General features: G+C 40.4%; 2 protein-coding genes across 2 annotated transcripts in view; one reads left to right on the forward strand and one right to left on the reverse strand.

Moving 5' to 3' along the window:
- Nucleotides 1–605: 605 nt before the first annotated feature.
- Nucleotides 606–3,113, reverse strand: kics2 (KICSTOR subunit 2). The gene is made up of 3 exons (XM_031859145.1): nucleotides 2,662–3,113; nucleotides 1,812–2,100; nucleotides 606–1,593 (listed from the first exon to the last, which is right to left on the reverse strand). The coding sequence occupies exons 1-3, from the start codon at nucleotides 2,900–2,902 to the stop codon at nucleotides 774–776; spliced, it is 1,350 nt and encodes a 449-aa protein (XP_031715005.1). The 5' UTR covers nucleotides 2,903–3,113; the 3' UTR covers nucleotides 606–773.
- A 4,968-nt stretch (nucleotides 3,114–8,081) lies between these two features.
- The window catches only part of tmem19 (transmembrane protein 19), an 8,822-nt gene continuing 2,359 nt past the window's right edge, over nucleotides 8,082–14,544 (forward strand). The window contains exons 1-3 of the mRNA XM_031859239.1: nucleotides 8,082–8,311; nucleotides 9,713–9,861; nucleotides 10,699–10,812. Of these exons, the coding sequence (XP_031715099.1) occupies nucleotides 9,732–9,861; nucleotides 10,699–10,812 (244 nt within the window). The 5' untranslated portion in view covers nucleotides 8,082–8,311; nucleotides 9,713–9,731. The remainder of the gene's footprint in view (nucleotides 8,312–9,712; nucleotides 9,862–10,698; nucleotides 10,813–14,544) is intronic.

Below are 14,544 nucleotides of genomic sequence, written 5' to 3' on the forward strand. Positions count from 1 at the left end.
GGGGGGGAGTTGTAAATCCACTCACGCATGTCCTGAACGAAGAGCAGCAGCACTCTGAATGAAATAATCATAAAGTGTTTAGTAGATTACTGAATTATGAATTCTAGCATTAACCCATTGTGACTTTGCACTTTGATGTATAATAGGATTGTGTATTCGGCATGAAGCATCAGAACACGTTGGTGCAGTGTAAGACTCAGTCGGGAGGTTTTGCTTTTCTTCTTCTTCGAACGTGTTTCACGATTTAAAAACAGGAAAAAGCCGTTTTGTCTGTTCGGTGTCGCCGTATTTGAAAACTGAGCTTCCCCTGAAAAGACGAGCTCATATAGCCAAATGGATTGTATCAATGTGTTGTATTTATATTATAAATAAACCGGAATAAATTAGCTTTCGAGTCGTGAAACGGGTTTTTTTTCCTCTTTAAAAATATGAAAATGTGGCAAAAACATGTTTTGAACACTTAATGAACCTCCAGATGTTCTGTAAACATGTGGTTTCCTTAAACGTTCCAAAATGTAAAACTGTAAATGTGGGATTTTGGAATAAGTTGCTGCGTTAAAATTCTTTCATTTAAGTCACATTATTGACGTGTCAGCACATTGTGCAATCATCTCAAAGCTTTATTTAAATTGTGCAGCAAATAAAAATACAAACGCATTCAGAACATTAAAATGAACTTTAAATAGAGCAGAGTTTGTTGGTGCATCTCTCTGGTCTGGAACGCAACATAAGAGGAAACCAAAGTGATTCGAGGTGCACTTGTTTTGTTCGCCTCAGCCTTTTGACCCCGGCTTGAGGGTGCTGAAGGGTTTGGAGTTCCGCAGCGAGCCGGAGATCTCCTGCAGGAAGCCCGCGATGTGCACGTCCTTCTCGGACTTCCTGCCGTCGAAGATGACCACCAGCGTGAAGTGCGGCTCGGGCCGCGTCAGGTAGTACGTGCTCTGCACCTTGTCGTCGTAGAAGTGCACCACCTTGTCCAGGGCGTTGAGCTCCGCGGCGCGGTCGCCCATCATCATGATGACGTTGGGCCAGTGCGTCAGCGGCCGCTCGCCCGACGGCAGCGACACCACGGCGGGGAACTGCTCCACGCCCTTCGGCGCCTCCCGGTAGGAGTGCGGGTGGTGGTATCCGTGGCCCTGGAAGCTCTCCGAGCCGCGGTTGTCGAACACCAGCGACACGTTGCTGGCGTCGTGCTTGCGGACGAAGGAGCAGATCTTCCCGTGGTAGTCCGGCGCGGTGCGCGCGGTCAGCGCCCGCATGTCCGCCGGCGCCGCCTGCCGGCTCAGGGCTTCGTGGAAGTAGAAGCTGAACTTGGCGAGCAGCACCGCCTGGAAGTGCTGCAGCCATGCGTACAGGTGCGGCGGCTGCGCGGCCTTCTGCGACTGGCCGCCGAACAGGTGCTTGCGGGTCTCCTTCTGCCGCTGGAACAGCTGGCCCCAGGCGGTGAGCTTGGAGCCGGCGCCGTGCAGGCTGAGCAGAGCCGGCAGGAAGCACCACTCGGACACCTGGACCTGGCAGCGCAGCAGCTGGGTCACCACGTCCACCTCTGTCTGGAAGCCCTCCTCCAGCCGGCCCAGGATCGGGTGGTGGAACCTGGAGGAGGAAGAGGAAGAGGTCAGCAACACAAACACTAAGGCCCCAGATGTTTGGTGTCAAACTGCTGACACACACAATAATAATAAAAGTTTGAATTCTGCTTTTGTTGGAATAAGCAGAGCGCCTTCCTCCTCCAGCCCCATTATGTCACTCTGTTTACTGCTGCTTCTTCTATAATCTTGTTTGTACTTGGTTAATAATAATAATTAACAAACTTGGAGCTGTATTTGTGCAGCACGGCCTCCAGCGTGGTCACCAGCTCCTCAGAGTTGATGCTCTTCTGGCTGCCCAGCGAGTGCATCTTCTCGTACAGGTCGGCCATCTCGGTGCGCGCATGCGTGAAGTGGCAGAGCTGCTCCGACAGGTGAGACAGCAGGTCCTCCAGGTAGGAGGCGGAGCCGGGCTGGCTGTGACGCCCCGTCGTCATCACCTTCCTCAGCTCGTTGTACAGAGAAGTGTAGATGGTTCGGATGGAGTCCTTACGGCTGAAGAAGCTCTGGCCTCCTGGAGGGGGAGAGGGAGAGACAGTTCACATCCTCCAGCATTCGTGTGCTACAGCGCCATCTGGTGTTGGAAATATATATATTTATTTTTCCTCTTGTGTTGAAGCTGCTGCTATTAAAAGTAGCCGACCTAGTTTGGTCTTTTAGAATGAAAATATTTAATTAATTATTTTGATATATATATATATATATATAATTTTTTTTTTTTAATTATATTTAAGCCATTAAAAAAATAGAGACAGATATCAATGCATCAAAAATATATAATTTTGAAATGGGCCATAAACATTTTTGCTTTTGGTATTTCAGGTATATTTTGACAGAATATTTCTATACTGATATTTTCATTTAAGTAAAAGTACTTACTTTTATTTATATTTATTCAATATATATTTAATATTACCTATTTTGTCAGCTTTTTTACTTCCTATATATGTATATATATATATATATATACATATATAGTACAATATAATAATAAATATTTTACTTTTTTCAGACGCAGTATTTTTATTTAAGTAGAAGTACTTCTATTATTATCATTACTTATATTTATTATTACCCATTTTCTGCCCGAGGAACGTCATGTGGTGGTACACCTTCTCCGCGGCGGCCAGGTGAGCCAGAGCCGCGAGCAGCGCGGTCCACGTGGCCCCACCGCTCCTGCTGCCGTCCTTCTCCTTCTCCACGTAGTCCTTCGCTCGGTCGAAGGAGAACATGCCGAGCTGCGTGAAGAAGCTCTCCAGGGTGGCGCGCTCGCGAGGAACGGGCCGCAGCTCCTCCACGGCCTCCGATGACGTCATTGAGGAGAGCTAACGGCTAGCCTGGTCTAGGTAAGAAAAGAGCATTGCGACCGCGAAAACACGCGTTTTACCGACATCTTTGACAGTATGTATAGAAACGTATGTCTCTTCGTGATTAAGACGGGGAAAATCCTTCAATATGTACTTGAAACGACAACGTTTGATAAGAAACTGCCTGTGTCCAAGCTAACCGGATAACTGCACGACGCCATGTTGGAAACAGTGGATGTAAATACTACGGCGAGCCAAGAGTACCAAAATAAATGCGTTTCGATAAAATGTATTAATCCCACAGCGGGGAAATATGCAGAATAACAGCAGCAGAGTGGGTAGTCCAAACTAACAAGAGGCATAAGTATTAAAAAAAGATTAAAACCAAGTATACAAAAATAAGTAATCAAATAGAAAATGTATATAATATTAATATAATATAATAAATAGGTCAAAAACGAGTTTAATACAGCAATATTATTTTCTAATGTGTGTGTGTGTAGAGAAGTGAAACTACATTTGTATGTGTGTACTGAGATTTATAGATGTGTTCACAAAGCTCAGAAATCATATATATGCACTAAACAACTCAATGTGCATTCATTAATGAATGAAAACTCATGAATCTCAGTACACATTTACACATTTGTGTACACATTTACAAACCTCAGTACACATATACAGATTTCATTAAACATACATACAAATGTCAGTACACCTTTACAGATCTCAGTGCTTATTGACAAATATCTATATCTAAATACCAACATTTAAAAAATGAATGTCTACCCAACAGACAAGTATCTGAACACATGAAACAAATCTATTGAGATAAAGTGTTGTAGCTCTTCTGTCCACACATGTATGAATATTATATTCAGTCCACAATAATATCCCTCATTTATATCCTCACAGCTCTACATGATGTGTTCTGTGTAACGATCACAGTTCTGTCTTTGCCTTTTTTTTTTTTATTTGATCATAATAATTTATTTTGAACATTTGTGGTTTTCTGTCTTTGCCCGGTGGCGTTTTTTCACTGAGATCATTTCTAAGTAAAAAGGGTTTGAACCAAAAGCAAGTCATGAATCACATCTTTCCAGGAACGTACAAATTCGACACTATCGGATGATGTTTCAGCTCTGGCTCTATGAAAACCAAATCAAGCTGTGACGCTTGTTTTAGCTGCTTTAGCAGAAACAACCAGTCGATTCATCACAATGACATTTTGAACAGACGCTCATATCTTCAGTTCATTACATTAAATTACTTCGGTGAACCCCTGACATTTCTTGCAAGTTTCACAACTGCAGCCAACAATATATGTATTATGAATTCTGATTAACCGATCAGTCATTTTTTATTTCTAAAATATCAGAAAGTAATGGAGAAATGTAACATTTAATGGTAACAATGTCACACTAAATGGTAACAATGTCACATTTAATGGTAACAATGTCACACTAAATGGTAACAATGTCACACTAAATGGTATCAATGTAACATTTAATGGTAACAATGTCACACTAAATGGTAACAATGTCACACTAAATGGTATCAATGTAACATTTAATGGTAACAATGTCACACTAAATGGTATGAATAAATAAAATCAGCAATCTTTTACATTTGAAGAGGCTGGAAACAGAAGATGAGGGCATTTGTGTTCTTCCACCACTTTGGTACAGACTGAAATATCTCAACTGCGGATTCTTTAAATTTTTGGTGCAAACATTCATGGTCCCCAGAAGATGAATCCCACTGTCTTTGATGATCCCTTGACTTTCCCTCTAGTGCCACCACGGGACTGACTTTATGTTTTTTATTCCTTCATAATATTTGGTTCAGAAGTTCATGCTCCCCTCAGGATGAACCGTTATCATTTTGATCATCTTTAAACTGATTTTCAAGCATATTTCACTCAAGCGTCACTCCGAATTTGTTCCTGCTGCAAGAACACATGAGGTCAGAGCTTAAACTGCAGTGATCTTGTGTTACGTTTGATGCTTTAAGCGTACATTTGAACAGTTTTGAGAATAAGATGTGAAACGTGTTAAAATGTGTAAATACACAGAAGTTTGGTGGAGGTTTGCAAATCTAATGGGAATCATTTAGGTTGCATTCAGTAACTACATTTCCCATGAGTCTTTGAGAGATGCATGCTATTCTCTCTCTCTCTCTCTCTCTCTCTCTCTCTCTCTCTCTCCCTCTGTCTCCCTCCCCCCCTCTCTGTAGGGGTGGATCTCTCATCCCCTTATAAGTCTCTTCAAAATGAGCACACATTATATTTCCTCTCCTCCTCCTCTCGTCTCTGCTCGGTAGGTGGAATCATCTCTTTCCTCACCTCTCATGTGTGTCTTAATGTGTTTTTGCAGTAATTTAATTTGACCAGAAACCAGACGATTAGTGGTCATTTTTAATCATTTCTGTCCCTGGTACTAGTAACACATTTCAGGTAATGAATGTCCCATTATGTGTGGAGTTTGTGTACAGACAGAAAAAAATTAGTGTACAGAAAAAAAGTGTAAGAAGTTATAAAAACCTGTGAGAACACAAGATGTAAACTCTGAAGTGACTTAATGATATCATGTTGAACGTTGTTGTCTGGGAGAGAAAACCATTAAAGACCAACATCATTGAGTAAAATACCTTTTAAGAAAATACATTTTTTTCAATTCAAATAAATCTTCAATCTGGTTATTTTTTAATATTTTGGTCTGGACAATTTTACAGCCGTGATATTCTGCATTTTTACGATTATCAGGATTCTTGAGGCCATTTTTAGAGACAATGTGACATCATCACTGCGCTCTGAAACACATAATACTTCAAATGGCTTTGGAGCAACGAGTGTGCGTCACAATTTAAATTCGGTTGAACTTTCGGTGTTTTGGAGTTCGTCCCCCAGGAGATGTTGTGCTTCATTACCTGCATTCTGGTTCATTTTCATGCAGAAATTTATGTTGGAATTATTTTTCGAAAACACAACGTTGAGGCTCCAGGTGACATATCATCTACACTCACAGACATCATGTGTTCAGGCTTTAAATGTCTTCAAGCTGCATTCTCTCTTGTGTCCACCAGGGGGCGACTCCTCTGGTTGTATAGAAGTCTATGAGAAAATGACTCTACTTCTCTCTTGATTTATTACCTCAGTAAACATTGTAAACATGAGTTTATGGTCTCAATCTCTAGTTTCAAGTCTTCTTCAATACAGCATGATGTTCATTTAGTACATTATGGTCCATTTAGAGTCACACAGACCATAAAGCAGGGGATGCTTTAGGGCGGGGCTACACGGTGATTGACAGGTCTCTACCAGAGACGTATACGCCGTCTCTACGTCACTCCTCCTCAGTCCAGATATGCTCACTTCCTGTTCACTGGTTGCAAACATAATATACTTATTTTAAGCCAAACTATGATGTTTTGTTAAACATAACCAAGTAGTTACGGTTTTTATTTTAATTTACACCGTTAACTACGTTATTACTGCGACAGTAATGTAGTTTTGTTGTCTGGTAAAGGTCAGTTTATAGGAGACACGGTTGCATATTCTATAAGATCATCACATGTTCCTCTAAAAAAAACAACCCGTTTTCAGCTTTGTGACGATGTGTTTTCCAGCAAGAGGCTTTTTAAAGAGTTTATTTACTGAAGGAGAAGAAGAAGAATGTTCCTCAGTGATCCTGAGAGGGGATTCCATTAACTTGTATGGTCCCACTTCACTCTGTGTGACTGAGGGACATTTGTGTTGACAAAGATCTGCTTGTTGCTTTGCTCATGAAAGTCAAGTCAACATTAAAACCCTCATGATCTCAGCTGCAGCTCGTATATCTTCCAGAAGATTCTCACACTTGCAGGCCGAGCGGTACACACAGTATTACATATTTAATGTGAATGTGAGGAGCTTTTACCTGGTCCTGAACCAGTCTCAGTGTAGTCCTGGTCCTCTATATGAACCAGTCTCAGTGTAGTCCTGATCCTCTATATGAACCAGTCTCAGTGTAGTCCTGATCCTCTATCAGACCTCCATCAGTAAAGAGACCGTCAGAGAGAAGATGGTCTGTTTCTATAGAGTTATTCTTGATGCTCATCATCGGAGCCACCTAGTCGGATTCTGGTGAAACCAGATGAAATCATGCAGGTTCACCAGAAACTCCTTCAGCTCAGACTCCAGCAGAGACCGGTCCACCGCCGACAGACCCAGGTCCTCCAGCAGAGACCGGTCCACCGTGAACAGACCCAGTTCCTCCAGCAGAGACCGGTCCACCGCCGACAGACCCAGATCCTCCAGCAGAGACCGATCCACCGTGGACAGACCCAGATCCTCCAGCAGAGACCGATCCACCGTGGACAGACCCAGATCCAGAACTCCGGAGGGAGGAGGAGAGCTCAGCTCCCGGCAGCAGCAGCAGCGTCTCCTCCTCCTCCTCCAGGAGCAGAGCTTCTCCTTTCTGCCCTCACACAATGGTGGAGCCATGACGTAGTGTTCATACTCACTAAGTCTGTCGTTAAAAGCACTTTCTTGACACAACTGAGCCCTACGATTCTATATAAATGGATAAAATAACTACTGCTTTTATATAAAGAGAATAAGTAATTTGACAAATAAATAAATGGATGATATTTAATTCTTTTTATTTCTGTACATTTTTATTTAATTTAAAATTAACCTCTACATTTATGTGATAATTAAGGCTTTTTTTCTACATTTGTTTCTTTATTTTTTAAATATTTTTATGTATTTTCTGTATTATTGTAATGCCAGCTTTGGTCCTCCATACAGAGTGATGCCTACATAGATTATCTTTATCTGAACAATGTTCAGTGCCACACAAACGATGTACATTTAAGTATTTAGTTAAATAAGCCATAAAAAGGTCATATAACATATACACAAATGTGTTTCCTTCACTTTAAAGCAGTACAGTTTGGATCTACACAAAACTAAGTTTAACGTACTCATAATGTATTTATTTATATATTTATTTTTTTATAAAGCAACAGGAGTAATGGAGAATTTAATTATTTTATTTTTTCCTCCTGTCATCTACTATTCCACACTCCAGTCCAGCAGGTGGCGGTAATGCGCATCTAAGCTTCTTTGCCAACCGCCAATAAACACCAAAGAAGAAGAGGGGCACCCCGTATCACGTGATGTAGCCGGAAGTTGTATTTAGCAAACTCTTCTTGGGGGCGCTGCTCTGTCATGTGACACGGAGCTTCAGTCGTCTCGTTCTACTTCGTACTAACGATTTGGTTGTTTTAGTGAATATAATTAATAACGAAACACGAACTCCCGGAGAAGATTCAATCGGCCGAACTGTAAAATACAAAATAAACAAAGTGTTAGCTAAGTTAGCTTCCAACGTAACGTTAACGGACGTTAGCTAAAGCTAAGCAACGATGGCTCCGGTGAGTTTAACACATTATTTAAATGTTTTATTTAAAGTTGTACCTATTAATGTAAAGAAGGAGTTAGTTAATGTGCTGTAGATTAAAGCAGGTTAAATGCTACTTGCACATTAATGCAGCATAAACTGCACTATTAATACTATAACTACTATTTACTGTGTCTAGTTGATATTTTAGTTTATTCTGTATGTTCCTGACTTGTATTGCAATACTTTGCATGCATTTTTTATTATTAATATCTTTATATTCTGCAGAAAACAACAAGGAAAAACCTTTTTGGCAATAAATGTGATTCTGATACTTACACACTTTGACTAAAGTAAATGTGTGTAGATATATAATATATATAGATATGTATACTTTGTGTATACATACACATAACATACTTTACATACGTCTAAAGTAAAGGTTTGAATGCAGGACTTGTACAGACGCATCCAGTCTGTCTCTTGGTCTCTTTCATAAACACGTCTCCTCACACACTGGTTCCTCGTGCATCAGGGTAAAAAGGAGAGTTTTGTGTCTCAGATAATGATTTTTTTGTACAGAAAGAACTGTGGATATTTGGCCCCATGACTCTTTTACTGGTCCGTATGAATGAGACACAGTTGAAGCCGATTCAAAACAACCAGTTGCATTGAGGGAATATTCACCCACGAACAGCTTCTGTTTCATCCACATCTTCACCCGTTTTATCTGTAACCAATCTGAGATGGAGCCGTGTTTCCCCCGAGGAAATCCACAAGAACCACTCGTCACACCGGCAGAAGATCAGATTCACCGCACTGAAGCAGAAGATGTGGTGTTTATTGGAGCTGCTCCGCCTGTTTCTGTGAAGAGGATCAAATACCACGAGACAAAACCGTGACTGCAGTGTCAAATCAATCACAGCACTCGAGGCAGAACTCCCACCGAAGTCACCGCACGACCGGTTACTTACCAACAATGTAGTATTTAACCAGAGTCTGGTGCAGCGCTCACTCCACCTGAAACATTACATCACCTCCAGAGAACAACGAGCATCTGTTTCAACCAAACACTCAGATATTAAAAAACACAACAACAACAAATCCTCTTGCACGTAATAACGAGTCTGTTTGTAACCGGTAGTTAAAGCAGACTCACGTCTCCCTCACACACCGACTATGTGCAGGTGTTGTTCACATTAAACAAAGATGCAATTACAAGGAAACCTCTGCAGAGCAACTCCTTCACGTCGTCACAAATATAAATTACAGCAGCTTTTAAAAGGCGTCTGGTTTAATAAAACAAGGAGGAAAGATGAAGAGATTCCCTTCATTGTCTGGAGCACGCCCGCTGGTGTATCTGGTGTATCTGGTGTATCTGGTGTATCTGATGTATCTGGTGTATCTGATGTATCTGTGTATCTGACTCCTGCAGCTCCGCTCTGACCGTCACCATGAACTCTGAGAGCGACGTGCTGATGAAAGAGTACATCAAGATGATGATAGATATGATCTTGCTGTGCGCCACTCTGGCTCTCTCGCTCTCCTTCTGGGTGATCTCCATCACCATCAGCAGCTACTTCGGTGAGTCCACTCCATTAACACTTCACTTTGTTTAGTGTTGGTTCTGTCGCCCCCTGTGGACTAAAGTGGTAGTGTCTCTGAGCACCAGACTCTTTAGAAAACCTCTCATTCTACTGCAGCAGGGTCTGACAGTCTGCCCCTCTCAGTCCTGGTCCTGGTTCTCCCGTGCCCCCCCTCCCTCCAGCGGGTCCAGCATTACGTCCTGGTCTTCAGCAGCATGGTGTCGATGATCCATATTGTTGTTTTGTTTTGTTACAGCAGCTGTTATTTAAGGATCCAAACTATTTATTTTGTTCCTCACGTCATTTAAAGCGCTCTGGAGAAGTTTATATGTTATCCTTTAATATGTTCTAATCATCTTTAGTGGTTAATTGCATAAAAACTCACAATTCAAATGATTAAGAAATACAAAAAACTGATTTATTGATGAATTATAATCTGTTTAGAGGAAGTTAAACATAATTCATCTCTGATATCTATATTTTATTTCCTTAAAACCACTTTATTTATCCACGTTTATCATCAAAAACTACATTTTCCCTTGAAAACACTGATAAATATTAATAGCACCATCGCCCAATACTACTTTTACTGAGTAGAGTATCCTGTGTCGTCCCATCCCGAATCATCAATCCATTTGTTGTGATTTTAAGAGTTAAACGCATCACAACTTGTTCATAAACTCTTTAATTAAAATCACAAAATGTAAATAATAAAGCTGGACTTTGTCTGTTTGTAAGGAAACAGTTTGAGAAGCTTATTGAACGTCACAAAATGTCTGAACTCGGTATAAACATGTGGTTCTGAGCTTGTTTGCTTGTTTGTTTGTGTTCTCAGGGACACTGCAGCCTGTGTCGCCATGGCGATGGTTGTTCTCCATCTTGGTTCCCCTCATGCTGACGATCCGAGCGTCGAAGAGAGGAAGTCTGAGCTGCTCCGGAGTGATGGGAGGTGAGATACGCTTCATTAATAACGTTCAGTGTGAGCGGAGGGAAGCGCTTCAGCGTCTTTCAGCTTCACTCGTTGGGTTTCTCTGGAGAAAACTAGAATCTAGTTCTTCATTCATCTGAAAGAAGGTCTTTGCACAAAAGATGTTCAGTGTTTGTAGTAAGAACGACATGAAAATCTGTTTGTGACGCCTTAAAACACGGCTCGCCAAGAAAGAAAATCTGTTTCTGGACCAGAAAACTAAATAAAAATAAGTTTTCTATCAACATAATCTGAAACACTACGAGACGTTTATTGTTACTAGCACTACATGTGTAAATTTGTAATTATTAAAGTTAAATCCGGTTTCTGTTCACGACTTAGGGCCGTTTTAAAATATATTAATATATATATTAATATAAGGATTTAACAAACAGAACAGGCAGAAATAGTGAAATATTGGTTTCTGTGCCAAGAAAAGACTCACTTTAAGTATTTAAACTAGGATGTGCAATGTACTGTACGTACTGTGCAATGAACTGTACACTGCAATGTACTGTGCATACTGTACAATGTACTGTACACTGTGTAATGTACTGTGCATACTGTGTAATGTACTGTGCATACTGTACAATGTACTGTACGCACTGCAATGTACTGTACGCACTGTGCAATGTACTGTACGCACTGTGCAATGTACACTGTGCAATGTACAATGTACTGTATGTACTGTGCAATGTACTGTATGTACTGTGCAATGTACTGTACGCACTGTGCAATGTACTGTACATGCAATGTACTGTATGTACTGTGCAATGTACTGTACATGCAATGTACTGTACGTACTGTATGTACTGTGCAATGTACTGTACGTGCAATGTACTGTACGTGCAATGTACTGTACGTGCAATGTACTGTACCGTGCAATGTACTGTACCGTGCAATGTACTGTACCGTGCAATGTACTGTGCAATGTACTGTACGTGCAATGTACTGTACGTACTGTATGTACTGTGCAATGTACTGTACGTGCAATGTACTGTATGTACCGTGCAATGTACTGTACGCACTGTGCAATGTACTGTACGCACTGTGCAATGTACTGTATGTACTGTGCAATGTACTGTGCAATGTACTGTACGCACTGTGCAATGTACTGTACGTACTGTATGTACTGTGCAATGTACTGTGCAATGTACTGTGCGTACTGTGCAATGTCCTGTACGTACTGTATGTACTGTGCAATGTACTGTACGTACTGTGCAGATTATTAAGGAATATGTTCAAATATGTTTTTTTAAAGGGGATTTGTGTTTAGAGAGAATAATAAAGAAGCAAAACAACGAAGAAAAATAATTCAATAAATATAAAACAATTTAGTACATAAAAAGAAAACAAAAAATGGAAGATTAAGTACTCATGACAAATATATTAACTTCAAATCATCCGTTGTCTTCAGGCGGTTTCTCTCGTCAGCAGATTGTTGTTTGTTTGAAACTAGTTGACTCTCAACCGTGAGCAGAGTTTGATTTCCAGACCTTCTGAAGTCTATTCGTGTTATTAAGATGTCTGACGTTAATAAAATTTATTGATTTGTTTCGTTGACGTCAGTTGTTGTGTTTGTGGGAAAAAGTCTTGAATTGAACGGAGTTTAGTGACGTAATGTTTCTGTTGTCCTGTGATATAAAACACACATCACTGGTTACGTAGCGTCGGGATCTCTTCACACAGTTAAATGATTTCTGTGTATCTGTGTAACCCAACGTCACACATTTATCTCAGACGTCTTTACAATCTGTTAAACTTTAATGGGGGGGGGGCCTTAAAGAGCAACATAAATAATATTCCATCCAAATAACATCAATGACAAATATATAATGAGAGCAGTAGTATCACTAATAATAGCAGAATTAATATAAACAACAGTGGATTTAAATAAAGTAAATAAAGAACAGTTATCAAAGTCATCCTACGGACACTTTCTCAGAGGTTGCACAACAAATGTCAACATACAAATATTTAAATTAAGAGCAAAAGATAAATATTAAAATGCCTAAATGCTGCACTACCTAACAGGGTCAAGAACTCAGTATTTAAAAGTCTAAAAGCAGAAAACACTCAATGTGTCTAACGTTGAGTCTGCAGGAAGCATTTATTAGGCGTTATTAGTCCGACTATATTTAAATATAGTTCTATTATCAGTGGAATGTGGATAAACCACAAAGCTGTCCAAGTGTTTTTCACAGTTTGACTCTTCGTGGTCACGGCCCGTCGGGAGCTGTTGCTTTATTACAGAGTGGAAACAATGTTTCTATTCTCTGTGATGAAGAGAAATCTTAACTTCTTCTGATCTGCAGCATGGTGTCGATCAGCCCGCTCCTCTTTCTCATATTCATAACAAACCTCTTTCCATCAGGAGTCACCCAGGTATGAGATGTGAATCTATACGCTGACGATGAATCCATTTATTTCTGTGATTCTTTCAGTTCCCATCCCTCCTGGACTACGTTATATAATGTAGTAAACTCTTAGATCATACAGTTACCTGAGATCAAAGTGAGGTCATGCCTCTGATGAATACATAACTCCTGCATTTGGACACGGTAGACAAACTAACAGCGAACATCAGTGCTATGAAAATAACTCTTTACGGTTGTCTTCCCTTAAAGTTAAGAGTCGGCTATTTAACGGACAAATAAACCAAATGAATCCCGTCTCATCTCTTCCTCTAATGTTCTCACTGGACAGTAAATGAGTGCTTTAACTTTAGAGCCGTTCCCCTCGTGATGACTGATGGAGGTAGTCATCAGCATCACTCAATGATTAGATCTTCCATCTCATTCGACATTAAAGGCTTTTTACTCTGAAGCCTTGTTTGTCACATTTTCCCTGAAAACAGATAAACAGATAATTTACAATCTCTCCTTTATGTCCGTTCAACTTTGATTCCGTGACGCTGGAGAAGCTTCTTGTCATTTCCTCGTCTTTGTCCTCAGGCCAGAATGAATCCGTTATGAGTCCATAACTATTCAAATGTGTTATGAGGAGCACGTGATGTCATATGGCCTGCCAACATAGAACTATCATCATATCACAATCATATTAAAGTTTAACAATTCACTGAACTGTTGTTCATCTAAAATGTACCAGTTTAAGTTGAAACCTTGAGACTCCAGATGATAGTTAATCTATAATACACGCCTTAATATAATACAGCAGAGCTGGTTAATGTGGACGAGTGTGACACCGGTGGAATCAAACTAATAGAAGAAAAACTTGCCAAACCTTTGCACAAACTGTGCGGAGGCATGAAGCTGTTTCAATGCAGCAAGATCAACACGAGATGAGTTCTAATCAAGAAGATTATTTTAAAACAAATGTTTCTCGTCTCCTCCGCTCGTACCTCCCACGGGCGAGGAAAGGAATCAAGGAGGCATGAAATGAGAGACAGTTCTGTGCTTGTAGAAGTTTTTTATTTAGTCCAAATACTTATTATATTTTGTAATGATGACCATTTATTATCAAAGGAGGAGCATTCTTGTCTTTCATGGTGTTCAAAATGTAAATGTAAGATGTTTTTCAGATATTTAAAAGCTTTGAGGTGATGGAAGTTCATTTAGTAGGAAAGCAGTGAATGTCCTTCTGATACGTCTGTGCTCTGAAGTGTCCGTTTGTCCTGTGAGGTTATCTTTGAAGTGTCCGTTTGTCTTGTGAGGTTATCTCTGAAGTGCCCGTTTGTCCTGTGAGGTTATCTCT

The sequence above is a fragment of the Anarrhichthys ocellatus genome, unplaced genomic scaffold, assembly GCF_004355925.1.
Source record: "Anarrhichthys ocellatus isolate YVR2014 unplaced genomic scaffold, GSC_Weel_1.0 scaffold21, whole genome shotgun sequence".
Lineage (NCBI taxonomy): Eukaryota > Metazoa > Chordata > Actinopteri > Perciformes > Anarhichadidae > Anarrhichthys > Anarrhichthys ocellatus.